At 42.9% G+C, this 22949-nt stretch overlaps 1 protein-coding gene across 1 annotated transcript in view; it reads right to left on the bottom strand.

Annotated features, from left to right (window-relative positions):
- The window catches only part of LOC311108412 (sphingosine-1-phosphate transporter MFSD2B-like), a gene marked incomplete at its 5' end in the record, with an annotated part of 38462 nt that extends 20279 nt beyond the window's left edge, over window positions 1-18183 (bottom strand). Inside the window, 7 exons of the mRNA XM_084151037.1 lie at window positions 249-339; window positions 1930-2111; window positions 2219-2297; window positions 4041-4164; window positions 12474-12598; window positions 12893-13018; window positions 18097-18183. Of these exons, the coding sequence (XP_084007163.1) occupies window positions 249-339; window positions 1930-2111; window positions 2219-2297; window positions 4041-4164; window positions 12474-12598; window positions 12893-13018; window positions 18097-18183 (814 nt within the window). The remainder of the gene's footprint in view (window positions 1-248; window positions 340-1929; window positions 2112-2218; window positions 2298-4040; window positions 4165-12473; window positions 12599-12892; window positions 13019-18096) is intronic.
- Between the last annotated feature and the right edge of the window lie 4766 nt (window positions 18184-22949).

Raw genomic sequence — 22949 nt, 5'->3', positions numbered from 1 at the left:
AATACTTAATAATTTATTCTTGTTTTTTCCCCTGAGCTGGATAATCATTGGATAAGGATGGAGCTAGCTAAATAGTCAGTTCAGAATAAGGCTAAACTGCTTACTGGTACTTTGCAAATGAGGTTAGAGTGAAATATGAGAGGGGGAAGAGAGCACACACACTTGCTGGGGAAAAGTGTGCACAAACACACACACACACACACATGCACACACGCAAAACACACATACATACACACACACAGACTCACCATCTCTCTCTTTGACTCCCAGGAACATGACCACAGTGCAGATGAGAAACACTCCTCCTATCACACCAGCAGCAATCATATACACCTCCTTCTGCAAAAGGATAAAATAAAAAACAATCATATACTGTACACCTCATTCTACAAGGAGGATAGAGAGCATATAAAACTTATTCAGCAAAGGCAGGAAAAAAACAACAGTTTAAATCTATCCTTTATTTGTTTATTACACTACTCTTCCTTGGGCCCACTATCAATCTTTAAAGCCTTTGGTTACAGAAGGAGCACATCTGTACTGAGCCTTTCTCAATTTCCATTTTGTAACTCCACCCAAATACTGCACTTCAAAGGTCACATTAGAAGATATCGATGTGTTTGTTGACCCTGTCATTTTACGCTAGCACTCCTTAAATCGCTCTAGCAGATACCAGATCTCATAAATCACTGAACAGATTAGATAAAAGCATAGACAGAAAAAAATCCTTAAATACATCCTACCAAAATACTATAGAGTCTTGAAGATTTCATGTTGACACCAAAATTAACTGCACTGCCCTAAACAACTCTGGGCTTGTTTGCTATTTTTTCCAGGCGGTGCAGCAAAGTGGTTTATTATTATTTATTCACATCAAACGTTCCGCCAATTTCTGAGGGACTGGAGAACTCGCCCAGATGAATGAGCCACCCTCACCCGCGAACTCAGAGGAATCTAGTGGTGACAGTGCTCCAAGTGTGTGTGTTTGTGTGTAAATGCTCAGCATGGCTACAAAGGGTCCTGCGTGGTTAGAGAGCCGAACCATCTGGGTTTACCCAAAATCATTTGAAAAGGCACCACTTGAGCCCCTGAATAGCCGCGGCGTGCCCGAATCCAACACGGAACAGTTTGGGCTGGAGCCCGCTCGCCGCGTTTTACCCATGAACCCATAAACCACCTTTGCATTCACAAGATTCACATCAGGGTCTCTGGGTTGTCTCAGTGATGTTTTCATTGGCTATATGTACAGTATACTGCTAAGGAAATGAACAACCAGTTCAATTCAAATGTAATGTTCCGGTCTGGGTTTGGCTGGAAATAGATGTTCAATATTGTTAGTCCCCTAATCCCAACAAACTACATGTCGAGTTTGGGGTCTGGGGTTCATTCAGGTGTTTTTGAATGTGATAAAAATAGCCTTAATCACACACAGACTGTGGTCACCCCCTCAGTGTGGGGAGGAGTCTCTTATTTTAGGGAAGGGGTTTGATGGCTGATGTCAGGGAGGAAACCCCTTTTTGTGGTCAGTGCCAAGGGAGGGGAGGAAGCTGGGGCATCCTATGGTCACTTCAAACCCAGGATGATAAATAATATATGTCTATAAAGCCCTCTTTAAGTTGGTACATGGTAAGACTAAATCTCACCGCTAGACAGTCTACAAACACAAACTTCCTATTCATCATATTCCTTTAAGTTTCAACACATCACTATTTTCATACTTGTTGACCTTCAACTGGTTTCCTGTTTGTTTCCTTTCAACTTTGAGACTTTAAAAAAGGAAATGAAAAAGTGAAGTTAAAGGAAAAGATGCCCCTGAAAGTGCAGCCCTGAGGTAGTTGAGGACACTACTGTCACTTACAGTTATTTTCAAAATCGGAATACCATGGTAACACCCCAGGTCAGGTTGTTTGTTGTCGCGGTGACACTTACAGCATGTGACAGGAAGTCCTGGGAGTGAACGATTCTCTTGACGATCTCGGCCCCACTGCCGTTGCCTAGGTGACCGGTGGACATGTTGTGGTGGGGGCAGTGCTTCAGGGTGTGGGCGCTTGCCACAATCTGACCCTGGATGGCAGCGCCAACTAGAGTACCCAGCACCTCCAGGGTCATACCTGCAGTATAACATATTTTTTACAGTATTAAGTACCATCAAAACAGAATGACAGAATAGTGCTTGAATTTTATTAAACAAACTAAGGTCTGTTTAATAGTGACCTACGATAGGCTGTGGCTGAGTCTCTCTCCTTCTGGTCTGTACTGAGAAACATGGTGAGGGCAGAGTAAGGCACATGGAAACACTGGGAAACACAGAAGAAACATAGAGGACATGATTAGATATGGTTAGATATAGGACAGAGGGTCAGAGTCCATATCATTTCCACCTTTTGGGGATATTTTATGCTGCATGTTCCACTCAAGACGATGATTCACTGCAACATTAACCCTTAAGAGCACCCGTGTGTCAATCTAAGTAACATCATAATAAAATCCCCATCAAAATCTGTCAGTTTAAGCTAGAAATATACGTTTTTGTCATAGGCTGCTACTCAATCCACCGCATCCGTCTATGTCGGCCTTCCACATATGTGGTGGAAAGTGGGCGAGCTACAGGGTTGTTTGTCAGACCATGAGACGTCCCGAAAATCAGTCTTCTAATGAAAACATCTGTAGCATCCAAACCGTTTGGGCAACAAACTAATATGACTCCACTATGGAAAGGGGAGATTCTCACAAACAAGATGGTATTCTCCATTTTGTGTCACGGGACTTATTTGAAGGTAAGCGGTACCGGTTTAAAAAATACATGGAAAGTATGGAGGTAGTTTTGTGCCCCAAAAAAAAAGGTGTTAAATATGTGTCCAAAAAACACAAATATTTCCTTAGCTTTCTTATATCTCCTCTTCAAAACCTTATCCCTTATGATACATTTTTTGACTGTCTTTTTTGCCATTTATGAATGTGTATTCAATGTGTTTCTATGGGCTATAGTAGTAAAGGCCAAATTTAGTAGATCAGTCAGCAACCCTAGCCTTCGCCTTCAACCCCAGCCTTTCTTCTCCTTTGTCATTTACACAACAGCTCAATCAGCGACCGAACAACTCACCGAGCGTCCAAAGATATGACAGAAATAAACACTGCCATGAAAGACTGTCCCAGCCCTTCTCCTTCTCTTCGGCCCAGGGCGGGATGGAGGGAAGGAGGGATGGAGGGAAGGAGGGAAGGCCAAGCATGTCATTTGTGGGGCCTTGTTGTAAAAACACAATTTATAGAACCCAATTTGACCAGAGCTTTGCCTCACGTAGAAGGACTTACAGTGGTCATCAAATCATGATTGAATGATTACACTGGCCGGTGATGTACACTATCTGTTTTTTTTATTGTTACTACTGTAGGGCCTTAAAGTGATAGCAGCTGTTTGTTCTCAGTCTCTCACACACAAAGACAATGAAGGGAAGCTAAAAGTGGCAACCAGCATTTACCCACCCAGCGGTCTCTGACAGGGCCGAGTGTATACTTATCAAGTAGTTAGAATGACGTCATTATAGGCCATCGCAATGTGGCTACGATGGGCAGTGGTAAACATGCTCTGTAGCATATGTAAAATAGATTAGAGAGAGAGAGAGCAGAGGAGAGAGAGACATTGCAGAGAGAAAGAGAACGAGAGAGAGAGAGAGAACGAGAAAAAGAGAAAAGGAGAGTGAAAGAGAGGGAAAGGGTTTGAAGCTGTACCATAGTAACAAAATAAACCTAAATAAACACACTTGTTTGAGGTGAACTATCAAAAGGGTTTTGTTTTATGATATGTTGGCTCTGCTCACTATAGTATTGTGTTGGGTTCTGCAAGTCATCTCTGCTTATCTGTATATTTTCTGGCAGATAGAAAGCTGTATCCAGGAACAATGGTAGTTGTGTAAACAAAGTCAGTGTTGAATAGTGTTAGATAAGATACTGTATCTGAGAAGGAGGATGTGTAAATGGTTGTCCTTGTGGGCCAACGTTTATGTAGTACTAGCAGTAGTAGGTATCTGGCTGGTACTTACAGTGATGAGTGTCTGGTAGAGGCAGTAGAAGCCCAGGTACCAGATGAATCGTCCGTTTGTGAAGGGAGGAACGAACCACAGGTAGAAGTAGGAGACCACCACAAACGGAGTACAGCCCACCATCCTACAGAGACAAAAAAGGGAGGGCAGGGTTATTGTTTCTTATTGCATATATTTTTTTTGTTTGTTGGTATTTTACCCCCTTTTTCGCTGCAACTCCCGTACGGACACAGGAGAGGCAAAGGTCGAGAGTCATGCGTCCTCTGAAACACAACCCAACCGAGCCGCACTGCTTCTTGACACAGTGCCTGCTTAACCCGAAAGCCAGCCACACCAATGTGACGGAGTAAACACCATACACCTGGTGACCGAAGTCAGCGTGCACTGCACCCGGCCCGCCACAGGAGTCACTAGTGCACGATGGGACAAGAACATCCCTGCCGGCCAAACCCTCCCCTACCCTGGACGGCGCTGGGCCAATTGTGCGCCGCCCCATGGGTCTCCCAGTCACGGCCAACTGCGACAGAGTCTGGACTCGAACCAGGATCTCTAGTGGCACAGCTAGCACTGCAATGCAGTGCCTTAGACCACTGCGCCACCCGGGAGGCCCTTATTGCATATCTTAATGGCTATTGTTTGAGCAAACATTTTAGTCAAATTTGGTATAATTTTTTATTGTGAAACTCTGGCCTCATTATGGGTTTGTGCAATGGATAAAGACATGACAGTTTATCTCAGCAGGCTGGTTTAGACAACTATGTATAAAAGCCTGTAAACCTGTTAGGCCAGTGATAGATTGATGGTGTGTGGGCTGTTTTAGGTGCGATGGATGGTGTGTTTGTGAATCTGAAGGAATCCGTTCTGAGTTAGTGTGGCGGCACAGTGGGAGGACGGGAAGATGCAATATGCCACAGAATCGCTAACTCGCATGATCATGAGCATTATTCAGGCACACGCGCACACACAGGCATCTCAGGACATAATAATTCTTCTGCATTGTGCAGTTTGGAGGATATGGGGAGCTGTGTTGTCTATGTATAATTCATCCAGATACAACTTGTACATACTGTATCATTATGGGCTAAGGGAACAGCTGTGTGTTTCACTGTGGAGATAGAGATAGAGAGAGAGAGAGAGAGAGAGAGAGAGAGAGAGAGAGAGAGAGAGAGAGAGAGAGAGAGAGAGAGAGAGAGAGAGAGAGAGAGAGAGAGAGAGAGAGAGAGAGAGAGAGAGAGAGAGAGAGAGAGAGAGAGAGAGAGAGAGAGAGAGAGAGTGGGGAGGTTGTGGACTAGTGCACTTTCCTCCAGTCCTCAATAACTATTTCATCTATAACCACTGAGTTATACACGAATAGGCTCTAATTCTTTCCCACTAAAGCAACATAGACTAGGAGCCGAGGACGGACACCCCAAAAAACTAAGCTATATCTTAGGTTCATCTGATAACATCTACTGAGTATCTGTACATCATAGAGTTCACACTTAGGAAAACATCCTTATCATAAAGACTCAAGACCAACGAATGCTCTGCAGCTGTAGTGTCAACTAAGTAAATATAGTTAACACAGCTAAGCATGCTTTTGCTAGCTCAACCACATCCTCTATGCACCACCCCCAAATAGCCACAGTCACGTTGTTTTGGTGACAATGCCAAAACATTTCCAAAATGGACCTGAACTCTAACCTTTGACCTGATAGGACCCCAAGGTGTTTGACCCTTGTTGCCCTAACTCCAGACCTGTCCTGCCCTGGAATTCAGTTTAACTAAGAACAGATAGAAAGTTAATTGTATGGATTTTTTTTCTATTAATAATGTAAAATTAGCATTTGTACAGAAAGACTCATGTGAAAGCCAAATTACAGAGGAGAAACTTCTTGATGCAATTAAAGCCTTAAAGTCCGGAAAAACTCCAGGGTTGGATGGCATACCAGTTGAGGTATACCAAACCTTTTTTGATGTACTCAGAGGACCGTTATTAGCATGTTTTAACCACTCCTATAAAAATGGTAGATTATCAGATACTCAACAAGAAGGTCTGATTTCATTATTACTGAAACAGGACCCAAGTGGTAAATATAAAGATCCAGTCCATTTAAAAAAATTGGAGGCCCCTTACACTTCAGTGTTATGATGCAAAAATCCTAGCAAAATGCATAGCGCATAGAATTAGAAAGGTATTGTCGGATATTATTCATCCTTTTTTTTACATGGACGATACATTGGAGAAAATATAAGACAAGTACTGGAAACAATAGAACACTATGAAAAATCTGGGAAACTAGGCCTGGTACTCATAGCTGACTTTGAAAATGCTTTTCATCAAGTACCACTGGAATTTATAAATAAATGCCTGGAATATTTCAATTTTTGAGAGTCTCTTATACAGTTGGTTAAAGTTATGTATAGTAACCCTAGGTGTAAAATAGTAAATAATGGCTACTTCTCAGAAAGTATTAAACTGTCAAGAGGAGTAAAACAAGGTTGTCCACTATCGGCATATCTATTTATTATGGCCATCGATATGTTAGCTATTAAAATCAGATCCAACAATAATATCAAGGGGCTAGAAATCCAGGGCTTAAAAACAATGGTATCATTGTACGTTGATGATTCATGTTTTCTTTTAAATCCACTATTTGGATCCCTCCACAACCTCATAGAGGATCTAAATACTTTTTCTAACCTCTCTGGATTACAACCAAATTATGATAAGTGTACTATATTATGGTCTGACGGTGATGTGGACATACTCGGTATTCATACCCCAAAATAAATAAATGATCTCACTACAATACATTTTAATAGAAAGTTAGCAAAAATAGATAAGATATTGCTACTGTGATGGAAATTATTATGTTTGTGCTTTTCTATTTACCAATTTCTATGTTCTATGTTTGTGCTTTTCTATAAACCAATTTCTGTGTTCATGCAAGTGACTGATTGAACGAACCCTCACTATAAGTATCTGAAATTTGGCAGTACGCCCAGACCCTTGTTTTGATATCTCAGTTTCAACGTCTCAGCTTAGAGAAGAAGCCTCGTGAGGTATTGGTCTGTCACATGAATAAGGCAAACGTTAATGATTAATTAATCATGAATAAGCTAAATCATGCAAATATGACTTGTCTGCAGTATATATGAGAACTAACGGGACTGCCCCATTAGAGCTTCTGACAGATGTTCACTATGGTGCATTAAGTTTGTTGGAACCTCTCCAATAAACAATGATTCATTTAAGATTGACTTTGAGTGTCCCTGTGTAAGGATTTCCACAACACTACCATTGAAAATAAAATACCTGTCTATTTATGGAAAAATCACCCTGATTAACTCTTTAGTCATATCCCAGATTACCTATTTGCTTATGGCCTTGCCTACACCTAGTGACCAGTTTTTTAAATTATATGAGCAAAAAATTTTCCATTTTTTTGGAACGCCAAGCCAGACAAAATTAAATGGGCATATTTATATAATGAATATGAACTCAGAGGGCAGAAATTATTAAATATTAAAGCATTAGACCTCTCACTAAAGGCTTCAGTCATACAAAAGTTATACTTAAATCCAAACTGGTTCTCTAGCAGATTAGTAAGAATGTCTCACCCCATGTTCAAGAATGGCCTTTTTTACAACCTCTCACTTTCAGTTATTTGTATATGAAATAATCTCCAAAATATCCCTATTTTTAAAACAAGACAGAGAAAGTTGGTTGCAATTTCAGTTTAATCTGCCAGAAAAGACAGAAGAAATAATACAACAAATATTGTAGTTAAACTCAAATATACTAATTGATAAAAAAAAACATTATTTTGGGAAAAAATGTTTAAAAAAGGTATAATCTTTGTAAATGATTTCATAAATAGGACTGGTGGAGTTATGTCACACATGCAGCTAACAAAAATATATGGAAATGTCTGCTCTACCCAAAATTACAACCAACTAATTGCAGCATTACTGCAAAAATGTCGCCCTGCATTAAAGACCAAAATTGGTTAAAGACAATTGTGGTAAATAAAAAAGTACACCAGTTTCATTTAAGGACAAAAAAATGACAGCTGTGCCATATAGATTTCAAAATAGTTGGGAAGAGATTTTCGATGTACCGATTCCATGACACATGGTTTATGAACTGATACGCAAAACGATGCCAGATTCAAAACTTAGAATTGTTCAATTTAAATTAATATACAAAATTCTTGCTACCAATAGAAAGTTATATCAAATCAAATTTTATCAAATCAAATTTTATTTGTCACATACACGTGTTTAGCAGATGTTTATTGCGGGTGTAGCGAAATGCTTATATACAGTATATGGGGGATACAACCATCCCAGCTCTGCAGATTATGCTGCGAAGAGACAGAATCATTAGATCATTTGTTTTTGGTAATGTCCATATGTAGCTAGTTTTTGGTCGCAGGTCTAGGAATGGCTAAAGAATTGCAATATTTACCTGGAGCTAACTCTGCAAATAGCACTGCTGGGTGATTTGAAAAGTCATAGTCAATCGATCAATAATATAATAATAATTTTAGCAAAAAATGTATCTTTAATTTACAATCTGTAGAAACTATGAGAATAGAAAGGTTTAGAACTTTTGTAAAACATCACAGCACAGTTGAAAATATATGGCAAATAGAAATAAAAAATGGATGGTGTTAAGAGATAGATGGGAGGGGTTGAGTGGAGCTGAAGGGTGGGACTAAAAACAACAAGATAACTAATGTAAAATATGCTATGTCTGTAAAATGTATACAGGTTCAGAACTTTTGTGAAACAGCACAGTTAAAGATATATTGCAAATAGAAAATCAAACTGGATGGTCTTCAGAGATAGATGGGAGGGGGTTGAATATGGACTGTCGTTTCTCATTGCTTATTTGAGCTGTTCTTGCCATAATATGGATTTGGTATTTTACCAAATAGGGCTATCTTCTGTATACCAACTGATTGGCTCAAACGCATTAAGAAGGAAATCAATTCCACAAATTAACTTTTAGCAAGGCACACCTGTTAATTTAAATGCATTCCAGGTGACTACCTCATGAATCTGGTTGAGAGAATGCCAAGAGTGTGCAAAGCTGTCATCAAGGCAAAGGGTGGCTACTTTGAAGAATCTCAAATCTCAAATATATTTTGATTTGTTTAACACTTTTTTGGTTACTACATGATTCCATATGTGTTTTTAATAGTTTTGATGTCTTCACTATTATTCTACATTGTAGAAAATAGTAAAAAATAAAGAAAAACCCTTGAATGAGTAGGTGTGTCCAAACTTTTGACTGGTACTGTATATATCTGCAATATTAAAGCTGATCTAAATAAAAAATAAAGAACAGATAGAAAGAGAGAAAAAGGGATTATAGAGAAAGAGAGAGATAGAGAACTGAGAGAACGAGGTAGAGAGAGGACAGAGAGAACGAGGGAGAAAGAGGTAGAGAGAGGTAGAGAGTGGTGAGTTCTGGTACAGTCCAGCTCTCCCTGTGACACAGAGGCCTGTCCTTAGTGATTGTTCAGCCACACAAAGAGAGTGACAGGGCTGCCTAGCGCTGGGGCTGGGGTTGGGCCTGCTGCTGTATAGGCTGGTCATGGGAGGGTTGAAAAGGCACAGTGACTGAATGGAACAGTTATAATGTTAGAATAGACTGTTAGAATGTTCTGTAAGATGGCTCACAGGATGGGTAGTAAAAGGGGAAGTAGGGCAAAACACATGCACCCAGGCAGACACACACAGAGACTGAGACCAAAGCAAGGAGGGGATTTCAGCTCCATCACACTCTCAGAGAGTCCAAGTTTTATCTAAACGTTCCTCTCGGCTGGCATTGCGGGCTCTAACATAACAAACAGAGTAGTACCCAGGGGTACCAACCGGGCGCAGCCATAAACCACACACACAACCGGGCACAGCCCCGGTGTTCTGCCACAAACTGCTCAGGACACAGATACTGATCCCTTTCTGTCTGTCTGATGATGTCACAACCCATGTCCAGGGGACTTCCTGTCTGACAGTTAGAGGGGGTTTCCTTCAGGAGTTAACTAGAGGGAGGGTCTGGCTTTCTCACGGTGCTGATTTTACATTTTAGTCATTTAGCAGACGCTCTTATCCAGAGCAACTTACAGGAGCAATTAGGGTTAAGTGCCTTGCTCAAGAGCACATCGACAGATTTTTCACCTAGTCGGCTCGGGGATTAGAACCAGCGACCTTTCGGTTACTGGCACAACGCTCTTAACCACTAAGCTACCTGCCGCCCCAGGTGATGATCATCATACACACACACACAACCGGGCAGGGCCACAGTGTTCTGCCACAAAAACAGTCAGGACACACACACAGACATACAGTGGTAATCAAATCAGTAATGCTGTGATCTGGTCTCTCTCCAGCCTGTCAGCTTGTCAGTAATCTATGGCTTATAGAGCTTACACATCACTACCTCAGTCACATCAGAATCAGCACTAAGTACTCAACCAGTACTTATTGTAAGTGAGTTGTGTCAAGCCAATGCGTTTACACAGCTTTGAGCTGACACACACAAACACACTTTAGAGCTGACACCTAGGGTTACAGTTAAGTTTGATGTGGTGCTTTTGGTGAACACTCTCTGCAGGTCTACAGTTATAAGGATACAGCTGTGGTTTACAAATATAAAATAAAAATATTGTATTTGTCACATGCTCCGAATACAACGGGTATAGACTTACCCGTGAAATGCTTGCTAACGAGCCCTTCCCAACGATGCAGAGTTAAACAATAATATTTGTTTTTAAATAGTAACACAAGAAGAATAAAATACATATATATATACAGGGAGTATGCAGAGGTATGAGGTATTTGAGGTAGATATGTACATGAAGGCAGGGTAAAGTGATAGCAATCTTATGGCTATTTAGAAATCTTATGGCTTGGGGTGTAGAAGCTGTTTCGGCGCCTGTTGGTCAGAGAGCCGATGCTCCGGTACCGTTTGCCAGAGGGTAGCAGAGTGATCAGTCTATGGCTTGGGTGCAGTCCTTGGCAATTTTTCAGGCCTTCCTTTGACACTGCCTGATATAGAGGTCATGGATGGCAGAGAGCTTGGCCCCAGTGATGTACTGAGCTGTCCGCACCACCCTCTGTAGAGATTTGCGGTCGATGGTGGTGCATTTACCATGTCAAGTGGTGATGCAGCCAGTCAAGATACTATCGATGGTGCAGCTGTAGAACATTTTGAGGATCCGAGGGCCCATGCCAAATATTTTCAACCTCCTGAGGGGGAAGAGGCGCTTTTGTGCCCTCTTCACGACTGTGCGGGTGTGTGTGGACCAAATCCTTAGTGAAATGGATACCAAGGAACTTGAAGCTTTCGACCCGCTCCACTACAGCCCCGTCGATATGGATGGGGGCGTGCTCTCCCCTCTTTCTACTGTAGTCCACGATCAGATCTTAGGTCTTACTGACATTGAGGGAGAGGTTGTTGTCATGGCACCACACTGCCAAGTCTCTGACCTCCTCCCTGTAGGCTGTCTCATCGCCGTCGGTGATCAGCCCTACCACCGTCGTGTTCAGCAAACTTGATGATGGTGTTGAAGTCATACGTGACCACGCAGTTGTGGCTGAACAGGGAGTACAGGAGGGGACTAAGCACACACTCCTGAGGGGCCACCGTGTTGAGGGTCAGCGTGGCGGAGGTGTTGTTTCCTACCCTCACCACCTGGGGACGTCCCGTCAGGAAGTCCAGGATCCAATTGCAGAGTGAGGTGTTCAGTCCCAGGCTCCCTAGCTTGGTGATGAGCTTGGAGGGGACTATTGTGTTGAACACTGGGCTGTAGTCTATGAACAGCATTCTCACATAGTTATATCCCCTCTTGTCCAGGTGGGAGAGGGCAGTGTGAAGTGCAATTGAGATTGTGTCCTCTGTGGATCTGTTGGGGCGGTATACGAATTGGAGGGGGTCCAGGATGTCTGGGATGGTGGTGCTGATGTGTGTCATGACTCATGACCAGCCTTTCAAAGCACTTTATTACAGATGTGAGTGCTACAGGGCGATAGTCATTTAGGCAGGTTACCTTGATGTTCTTGGGAACAGGGACAATGATGGTCAGTTTGAAACATGTTGAGATTACAGACTGGGACAAGGAGAGATTGAAAATGTCAGTGAAGACACTTGCCAGCTGGTCTGCGCATGCTTTGAGAACTCGCCCTGGTATTCCGTCTGGCCCGGCGGCCTTGCGAGTGTTGACCTGTTTAAAAGTTTTACTCACATTGGCCACGGAGAAAAGCTTTAGTATAATCCAATAGTGTCCAAATGTGAAGCCTAGCACTTACAGGTAGCATTTCTCAGAGTGCATACAAACACTAAGGTCTGTGGTCCTATGGAGCTGCTCTGCTGTTTTTTCCCTTGGGAAACCAGGTGTGTGCACTCTGTGCAACCAGTGATCGATGTGTGTATGGCCTCACCAGGGCATGAGTCTGCCTATCCTGGTCCACTTGCTCTTGGTGATGAAGAAGCCGACAACAGGGTCGGTCATGGCTCCCCACGCCTTCCCTATGAACAAAACCATGGAGGCCTGGAACGGGTTGATCTGAGGAGGAGATAACAGAGGGATGGAGTTAGAAGACACAGAGAGAAGGAAAATAGGGAAAGAGGGAAAAATAGGGAGAGAGAGGGAAAGAGAGAGAGAGCGAGAGCGAGAGAGAGAGAGAGAGAGAGAGAGAGCGAGAGCGAGAGCGAGAGAGAGCGAGAGCGAGAGCGAGAGCGAGAGCAAGAGCGAGAGCGAGAGCGAGAGAGAGAGAGAGAGAGAGAGAGAGAGAGAGAGAGAGAGAGAGAAAATAGGAAGAGAAAAAGAGAGGGACACACACACACACAGATGTGTTACCTGGGCGACATCCAGCAGGTAGATTTGGAGGAAGAATGCCGTAGCACTGCCGGCCACCTGATTGGGTGCTCCTCCGATGGCGAAACACAGTTTACTGCAGAAAGACAGCCTCTGGTCCAGCACAGTCTATGGATTGGCAGAAAAATATCTGAGAGAGTGACGAGTCAGTTAGGCCTATCACTCACAGATTTCATGAAGTGCATCATCTGTGAAATAGGCAAAGAAATTATATGCAAAGCCTATGAGATACAGTTGACTACTGTGCCTTTCTTTACCGTGTAAAGACAAGAATTATGTTTGTTAGCCATGGCTACGTAGCCTAAATATTAGCCTCAGATAAGATACAAGCAGGAAACAAATCTGAAGGTGGAAGCTATATTTGTGGTTAAGGAATACAGATTTTCTAGCAGAAGAACGAGTCTGTGACAGCAGGATGCTGGATTTATGATGTCCCAAAAAAATCAGAACCACAGAATGTCCACTGCGCCATTTAGCTGACAGTCGATACAGAAGTATGTCCTCATGTCATAGACCATGACTAACTTTCTTGTCCAAATAGTATATGAAATAGATGTCCAAATATGACTTGCAACATTGTTTAGTGAAGCACTATCCATGAGATAGAAGGGTAATCCTTTATTTGGATAGTCCCAAGTAGATGGTTTATAGATGTTCAGTAGATGTTTATTAACTGTCAACAACATTTCAACTAACTATCGACTAACCCTTATCCCAACCCTAAACTTAACCCTAACCCTAGCCCTTATCCTAACCTTAACCCTTACCCTACCCTTATTCTAAACCTAACCCTAACCCTAACCCTAACCTTAGCAAGCAGTTGCTTATCAACATATCGTTTGTTGATAGTATGACCATCTGTAGATCATCTACTTGGGACTATCCAAGTAACAGTTATTGGTGGAGATGGTGAGTTTTTGGGGGTCTTTAACTCAGTACCTTCCTCTCTCTCAACAGGACTGGTGCTGGAGTTAGTGGAAGACATCTGGTTTCTCATTTGAGACCTCTCTAGGCCTACTCCCCCCCCACCACTCTTCTCCATCTCCATCCCCCTCTCCCCCAACCATTTATCTCCCCTAATTTATCTCCCCTCCCCTCTGACAGCATTTAATGTTCCCCTGTAGTGTAGGTCCCAGTTGATGTGAGGGATACCGGATCAGACAGAACGCCACTCCCTGCTGTTTAGACTGTGGTGATGTGAGGAGACACTGGGGCACACATCACAGCCTGTTCCCCTTACAGACACATCCACAGGAGACCACAGAGACAGACAGCCAGGGTGCCGGGAGAGGTTTTCCGCCGCTATAGCGGTATACCGACCCCTGCTAAAAACGTGTGTGTGCACGTGTGTGTACAAGGAGGAGATGATCAGAGATGCTTCCATCCTCACACATGAAATAGCAGACAAACCGCCAGGCTCCTGGAAAGCCCAATATTTACGACTGTTATGAACATCTCAGAGACAGACACCAAAACACACACGGCACGGACCAAAATACAGCAGCTTCTGATTAGATGTCTTACCTCCTCTCTCTCTCTCTCTCTCTCTCTCTCTCTCTCCCTCTCACTCTCACTCTCACTCTCACTCTCACTCTCACTCTCACTCTCTCGCTCTCTCTCTCTCTCTCTCTCTCTCTCTCTCTCTCTCTCTCTCTCTCTCTCTCTCTCTCTCTCTCTCTCTCTCTCTCTCTCTCTCTCTCTCTCTCTCTCTCTCTCTCTCTCTCACTCTCACTCTCACTCTCTCTCTCTCTCTCTGCTTATTCATCTCTCCACCTACTTTTTTCTCTTTCTTCATCTCTCTCCACTCTCTCTCTCTAACCTTTGTTGTTTCCATACAGTACAGTCATGGCCGGGTTACCCCGCTGCCCGCAGCTATAGGCCTTTCAGGCTTCATGAAAGAAAGATATCACCAAAACAACCACAGACCAACCACAGAGTCCAAAGCCCTTCAACACACTGTCATTATCTGGCTGACTTTATTTTCTCTTCTTCTTTCTTCTCCTCATGAAAACATTTATGGTTTCTAGAATGACAATTACCAGGAGGGAGCTGTGTAATTATTTAAACATAGCAAGACAAGCCGGTTAGGAGTAAGGAAAGAGTAGCATGTGGATTAACTTCAAAACTCTCAGTCTCTACTTAGTCTCTACTCCCTCTGCTCATCCTCACTGTAGTTAGCTCTAAATGGGAAGATAAGACAAGTCTTTGGTTTCTACGGTTAACTGATGAAGGGTCTTAATACTCTGTCTATCCACATGGTATGTGCCAGATCAGTTACGTCTTGGTTCAACATCAAGTGTACCTATGACTTTTACCCTCATCTGCAATACAGCTGTGTAGTTGGACTTGCTGTCACTGTTTGTATCCCCACAACAAACTCCACACTGAGGGGGTAAACCCAGAAAACAGAGCTACACTCTTTGAAAAAAAGGGTTCCAAAAGGGTTCTGCAGCTGTCCCTATAGGATAACCCTTTTTGGTTCCAAGTAGAACCCTTTTTAGTTCCAGGTAAAACTATTTGGGGTTCCATGTAGAACCCTCTGTGGAAAGGGTTCTACCTGGAACCAAAAGGGTTCTACCTGGAACCAAATGGGGTTCTTCAAAGGGTTATCCTATGGGGACAGCCAAAGAATCCTTTTTGGTTCTAGCTAGCACCTTTTTTTCTAAGAGTGTACTGTAGAGAGGCAATATCGTTTTAGGCTCTCTCTTTGTACAAGGAGGTTAAATAGTCCACAGGTCATCAAACAAGGATTTATCTTGCCTAGCTCTACCTATACACACATAGACACAGAGAGAGAGAGTCTGATTAGAGTCTGTCTACAGTCTTATTTACTGAAGACGTAAACAGGATTTCCTTCCGCTGTCTGGACACACGTTATCTAGCTTCCTATAACTGCACACACACACACACACACACACACACACACACACACACACACACACACACACACACACACACACACACACACACACACACACACACACACACACATACATACACACACACACACACACACACACACAGCAGACACACAGAAAAGCACTTCAGAGAGAACAGACCGTCAGCAAACTGTGGCCCTGTAAGTAAATGACTTTGTTAATGATGAGAAAGTGGGGAAAAAGCGACTCTGGCAACGTGCCTTTATGTTTTAAAGAGGATCTTAGTTATTAGCTGACTGTGACGCACACAGAGGATGAGTAGGGAATAGTGAATAAGTTTGATTGCTTTATATTTTTCTGTCAGCATTCACAGAAGATTGAGTGTGTGTACTGTATGCGTGCGATAGATAAAGCTGGTTGTATAAGAAATAAAGCTGGTTTAGAGCTTTACATAAAGGTTTAGAGGCAGTAGAATTTCCTCATACATTTTGACATTAGACTTAAAAGGCAGATTTTATGGTTTGTGTGTGTGTGTGTGTGTGTGTGGGGGGGGGTATGTGCGTACCTATGTGTGTGTGTGTGTGTGTGTGTGTGTGTGTGTGTGTGTGTGTGTGTGTGTGTGTGTGTGTGTGTGTGTGTGTGTGTGTGTGTGTGTGTGTGTGTGTGTGTGCTAAGATGGAACCAGAGTGTGAAGTTCTGGCCTCTGTGATGCCAAGGGATGGGATACAGAGTTGGCATACAGAATGTAACTCACAAATATTACAACATGTAAGATACTTATTCCAAAAGCACTTGAACACAGTAATAGAGAAGTCAAACAAGCCCCTCTCCTCTCCTGCCTGGAGCTGTAGCTGTGGTCTGGTGATTGACCACCAGGGGGCCTGGCTGAAGCTGAGGGACTCACTGTGACAGGTGACCCATTAGGGCAGGGATCATCAACTAGGTGGGCCGATCTTTTCTTGAGCAGATGACATAATTACAAATAATTTGTAGACTGCAAATTGAACACAAGAAGCCCAAACAGATATCATATTTGAATAAAACATAATCATTTAAAACCTTGCTTACATTTGTATACGATCGGCCCACCTAGTTGATGGTCCTCTGTAGCTCAATTGGTAGAGCATGGCGCTTGTAACGCCAGGGTAGTGGGTTCGATCCCCGGGACCACCCATACGTAAAAATGTATGCGCACATGACTGTAAGTCGCTTTGGATAAAAGCGTCTGCTAAATGGCATATTATTATTATTATCATTTGTCTCTCTATTATGTGTGGGAATACTTGGGAACAGATTTCCAACAATTTCCAGGTGTTTTTACAGTCTTTTATGTCCAAACTATTAAAAGAAACACCCGCGTGCCGCCAGTTGGAGAATCCTGCATTAGGGGCATTAGTCTCCTCTGTTTCAGCCTCTGCTTTAGCTGCTTTAGCATGTATAATTCACCCAGGTCACACACAAATCATTCGTAAGGGCCATGCTGTACACACACAGCTCCTCCACACTCACATGTACACACACACACACACACACACACACACACACACACACACACACACACAGCTCAAGGTCACACTGCATCCATTCTTTCAGAAAAACAATGTGAATATTGCAGCACTTCTCTTCAATGCCTATTCACCAAAATAGGACAGCATAAACACATTGCTGAGTTATAAGAACAGCCAGATGATATTGAATTCCCAGCAGTGAATAAGCCAGTATGAATCTATACATAGAAGACAATGTAGAGTACTTATTTGTGTCTGTATCGATGCACTGGAGGTATAATGAAACACAATAGGCTACATCTGCAATATAATGAACTAGTGGTATAGTAAAATAAAGGTTTGGCTCCTCGTCTGTCATTGCCTTGTGCCCCTGGGCATGTGTGCTGGAATACCATCAATAAGTAAGCATTCCATTTACTCACCCGAGTACACGGCTTCACATATTTTCACTGGCACACACACACACCGCATTCTTTCACAGGAATGTCTCCTTCTGACATTCAGGCAGTCTTACTGGTACCTAAAGGCACTCAGGGGGAGCTTACACCAATGTCATCCATCGAACAGAGAAAGAGAGAAACGTCCTCTATGTCTGGTCCTTAGCTGTAAGTAGTATTATCACAATCCAACTGATTTTCTATTGAATTAACTAACTCCCTGCCCTCAATCTCTCAGATATCCAGACGTGGCATAACAGCATGACAGAAACCCAAACCAAAGGAACATGAATGTCACTGAGATGTCAGACCAGGGGTAAACTAACCAACTGATTCACAAAATAAAAGCAGTGTTTCCTTACCTGGTTGGGGGGCTTGGTGAAGGCTGGCTCTCGGGGCTTGATGAGTTTGCCTGCTAGGGTATGTGGTACCCTCTCTCCCTTCGCCATGGCTGGCTCCAAGTATCACTCAGAGTGCCTGAGTGTTTGTGCGTGAATGTGAGTGTATGTGTGTGTCTCTGAGTCTGAAAGTGTGTGCGACTCTAGGTGATGGCCGGGGACGAGCTGGTGTTCCTGTGTGTGTCGGGAGGACGTGAGGCTGCTCAGTTCTGCTGCCACTCACATGCTGCTCTGTGTTCAGTGCTCAGGGGCTGGAACTGCGCCAGAGAGGGAAGGGCACAGTTAGGCAGGCGGTCCCACACATAAACACACACATAATCATCCCCTTCACACTGGTTTCTGTCAGAGCTCTCCTGTGTTTTCCACCTTGATCTCTATTTCACATGTATTTATGTCAGCCAGCAACGCTGCATCACATGCAGACATCTAATTAAGAGATGTGATGTCTCTATGTATCATTATTCAAATAGGATAAAGAAAAAGTGATACCCTAGATTGGTAGGCAATTACATGGAAATATGCTTGCAACTATTCTGTGTTTTTGTTTATGAGTGAGATCAGAATCACCTTTATTCGCCAAATACATTTGCATGCACCAGGAATTTGACCTGGTGAAATGGTGCTGCCACAATGAACAGAATAAACTGAATCTAACTAACACATCTAACAAACAATAATTTCTTACTCTATCATAGCAGTTTTGTCATAAATGAACACATCCCTTCCAACCTCAAATCTCTATCATTGACTTAATCACATCCCATGTAAACAATAAGCAAGAACACAATAATAGAACGAGAAGTCTGTATTGGCTTTACCTGAGTGATGCTGAGAGAAGAGAAGAGAAGAGTAGAGAAGAGTAGAGGTGCTCAGTGGATCGCATGCTCAGAGAGATACAGGGAGAGAGTCGCAGGCAGGCAGATTCCAGCGATAGAGCAGAAGGAGACTGCGGTGTTTGACAGACAGTGCTGTTCCACTTCACTCACCGCGCCTCACAGCGGGACATGCGCCTCCAGTGGTCAACAGTGGTAGAACAATCACTGGAGGTAATAATAGCATTGACATTGCAGTCATTACATGCTTATAATAACATAGGTAGGCCTATATAATGAAGCAGATGTGGTTTGGACATATTTCTAATTATCAGCCACCTTGAAAAATTATGCTCTTAAGATGATCAATAAACATTATTTGACCTTGAGTTTTGAGGCAGTGAAACTTCAGCCTACAGGTATGTTTAAAACAAGTTCTAATTTCAGTCTACAGATTTGAGCAAAAATCAGTATGCAGACGTCACAATTATGAGATCTGAGAAAAAACTATGGTATCATCAAAGACGTTTTCTCTTTCTCCCTCTCTCTCTGATAAGAGAGCAGCGCAGCCACTCAAACAGACACACTCACACACACACACACAAACTTTCCCCCACAGTGAATGTTAATATATTAAATATTCTTCCTCTTTGCCTCCGTGCTATGTGATGCTGGCACCTCACCAAACTCGAATGACACCAAACCCGAGTGAAAGTTCAGTGAAAGTTGGCTGGATGGGTTTCCCATGCAGGCCAGAAGCAGGTGGTGTTAGGCTAGAGGAATGCATAATATGCAGCCCGGTTGGATGTTTTAATGCGATGATCGATATGCCTATGTGGCTGAGATGTAGGTTTAAATTGCATTATAATCTGATTCACATGGGACAGGGACACACACACACACACACACCAGAGACCGTGACACACACACACTTTATACAGGTTATAGGTTATAGGCCTACGTCTGGGGACGTTTAATTATAAACTATGATGATTGTCACCAAATAGGATTGACAGGTGCATAGCTAGAACAATCCCATACCAACCAGTTTTAAAATGTTGTGTTCAAATATATCCCACGCTTTTTAGATTGTTAAAGGGTTAATCTCACTCACGAGTGTTTGTTCCAGCGATTAATTCAGAGCACAACCTGTCCCACAGAAGACCTGTCTTTTCTCTTCTCCTCTCTTCTGTTCGCAGCATCCCTTTTTTCACAACAAGGCGCCAAGCCGCTAACCGCGGAGCAGTCAACTGAAGCAGAGAACCCAGCCAAACCCTCAAGATTTCCTCACACATTCCAAACATTCAGTTCGCTCTTGCCAGCATCATTACTGCATTAAAACAATATCACCATCGGGAAATCAAGCATATGAACAGTGGCGGCTCCTGAAAAAATTCTCAGGAGGGGCAATTTTTCTGATGATTTAGGTGACCTACACACATTTTAAAAAAGATATGTCCAGCAACAACATGAAGACAGGGGCAGCATATAAGTCAATACCAGAAGCATTTATTGACTGATCTGGGGAGATGGATTCCAGTTTCTGTGACAGATTATAAATAATCTCTGATGCCTTTGTTATATTAGCTTTTGGTTGAATGTACTGTCGTAGTAAATATATAATGTTATAGCTTGGTCTGACTAAAATCTTGTGCATGACCCATTTTGTGTTGGGCGTTTGTTTTCAATCAATGCTGTTCCTATCCTATAACAATGGACAAAAGAGTCCTATCTTGTCAGCCTTGTCAGCAGGTGGCCAAGGACAACACCCACGCCATAGGTCTCTCAGTTCTTCCAACTCACGAGTTCTTGCTCTGAGGACACACACACACACACACACACACACACACACACATCATCACTGATAACACACACACACACACACATCATCACTGTTAAACACACACACACACACACACACAAAAATCCCCTCTCTTTAGGCTGAACATTTGAAGACAGAGAACCCGACTCAGAGCCAATGCAACAGTGGAGGGGACCTCGCCCAACTCATCAGGACCAATCAGAAGATCAGAACTACTAGATTCAACCTACATCATTTATTGTATAAAATGTCTGCACACAATGTTTTCGGGGCTCTCTTCAGATAGCTCCCTAAGAGTTTGACGAACGAGTCCGTGCACGCGATTCCAGATATCTTTACCTCTGAATAAACTGCCTTTATTATACCATATCCACCCTGTCCAAAGTCTCTACTTGGTCTCAGTTCTCCAGTAAACTTGTGATTATCAACAGTACACAACGGTAACAAACAATTGGGGGAACTCACGGGGCAGATAGTAAGGTCGCAGTGACACAGAAAGCAGTTCAATGTCGGGGGTACAGAGTCGCTCTCTTACCAGGATCGATTTTCCCTGTGACTGTCAGATCGCGTTCCGCTCTGACCAGGGTGAAGCCGGCCGGTTCCACTTCTCTGTCCGGGACTCTGTCATCCAGCCAAGTCTCCCAGCTGTATTGGATTCCGCTGCCAGCAGAGTTTTCATTATTTAATCCGTTCGTAGCGGGTATGTACACGATCAACAAGATCAGTCCAAAACCCACCACTGGAAATCCATGGTTGGCAGAATGTTTGTAAACTAAGTGTACAAATTAAAAACATAAAATAACGCCACTAAGTGTACAAATTAAAAACATAAGATAACGCCACACTGCAGGTCGCAACAGAGACGCTGCTAGCCGCTATTTTCTTAGTTACGTTCATGGTTACGTCACGTATGACGAAAGCGCGTAAGTGCAAGCCCTCAGAAACCCATAGAGATTGTATTGAAAGCTTTGAAATTTGAAAAAAATAGATTTTACATGACAGGCTATGAGAGACTTCTGGGCGATTTTCAACCTGACTGAAATCGCCCCAAAAACGGGCGGGGCCATTTGAAGCACGACTTTAGCCTGATTTGACATTTAGTGGCAGTCAGATCAGATTAGAACACTGATAACTACTGTTGCCGTGATATAATTGATTAGAAAAAAAATCCCTTCCCTTTCCCGTTTGGCAGTGCGTCGCCCATATCGCCCTATTGAACAGGCCGTCCCTGCATATGAACGCATTACTCCGTATATGTTTCAGATCATGCTAAATAATGCGTGAAGAGGAATGCGCAAATGAAATTTCTGTAGCGGCTCAGGTAAAAAGGCCTTTTGGAAAATAAATGTGGGACTTAAAGTCAGGTAATTCCAGGCGTGCTTAGTGCGGATAGGAAATGTGTCCCCTTTTACTGCAGGACCCCACTGCATAATAAACAAATCCCCATCAAAATCCATATTTTTAAGCTACTTTTGTTTCAAAGGCTGCATCTCAATCCACCTCATCCATTCCACATCTGCAGTGGAAGGTGGCAGAGCTAAAGGGGTGTTTGTCAGACCAGGAGACATCCCGAAAATCGGTCTTCTCACGAAAACCTCTGTAGTGTCCAAGCCGTTTGGGCGCCACAAGCGTCACAGGACTTGTCTGAAGTTGGTACCACCAATGTGCCAACTTCTGTCTGTAGCTTCCGAATGGTTTGGGCTACACACTAATAGGCCTATGACCCATCTATGGAAAGATGAGACTCACAAACAGATAGTGTTCTCCATTTTGCTCTATGACCCCACAATTGGGACTCATCTGAAGGTAACCTGGTACTGGGACAAATAAATTATGTAAGTGCAAAGAGCATTTTCACCTGAAAGGTAGATCTAGGGGATAATTCCACTGTATTTACAAATATATATATATATATATATATATATATATATATATATATATATATATATATACACAGAGTGTACAAAACATTAGGAATACCTTCCTAATATTGAGTTGTACCCCCTTTTACCCTCAGAACAGCCTCAATGCGTTGGGGCATGGACTCTACAAGGTGTGGAAAGCGTTCCACAGGGATGCTGGCCCATGTTGACTCCAATGCCTCCCACAGTTGTGTGAAGTTGGCTGGTACTGGATCTCTACTCTGAATAGCTCGTTCCATCTCATCCCATAGATGCAAAATT

Source organism: Coregonus lavaretus, assembly GCF_964263955.1.
Source record: "Coregonus lavaretus genome assembly, chromosome: 33".
In the NCBI taxonomy this organism is placed as follows: Eukaryota; Metazoa; Chordata; class Actinopteri; order Salmoniformes; family Salmonidae; genus Coregonus; species Coregonus lavaretus.
Note: the sequence above shows the minus strand (reverse complement) of the source record. Positions and strands in the feature narration are given on the sequence as shown.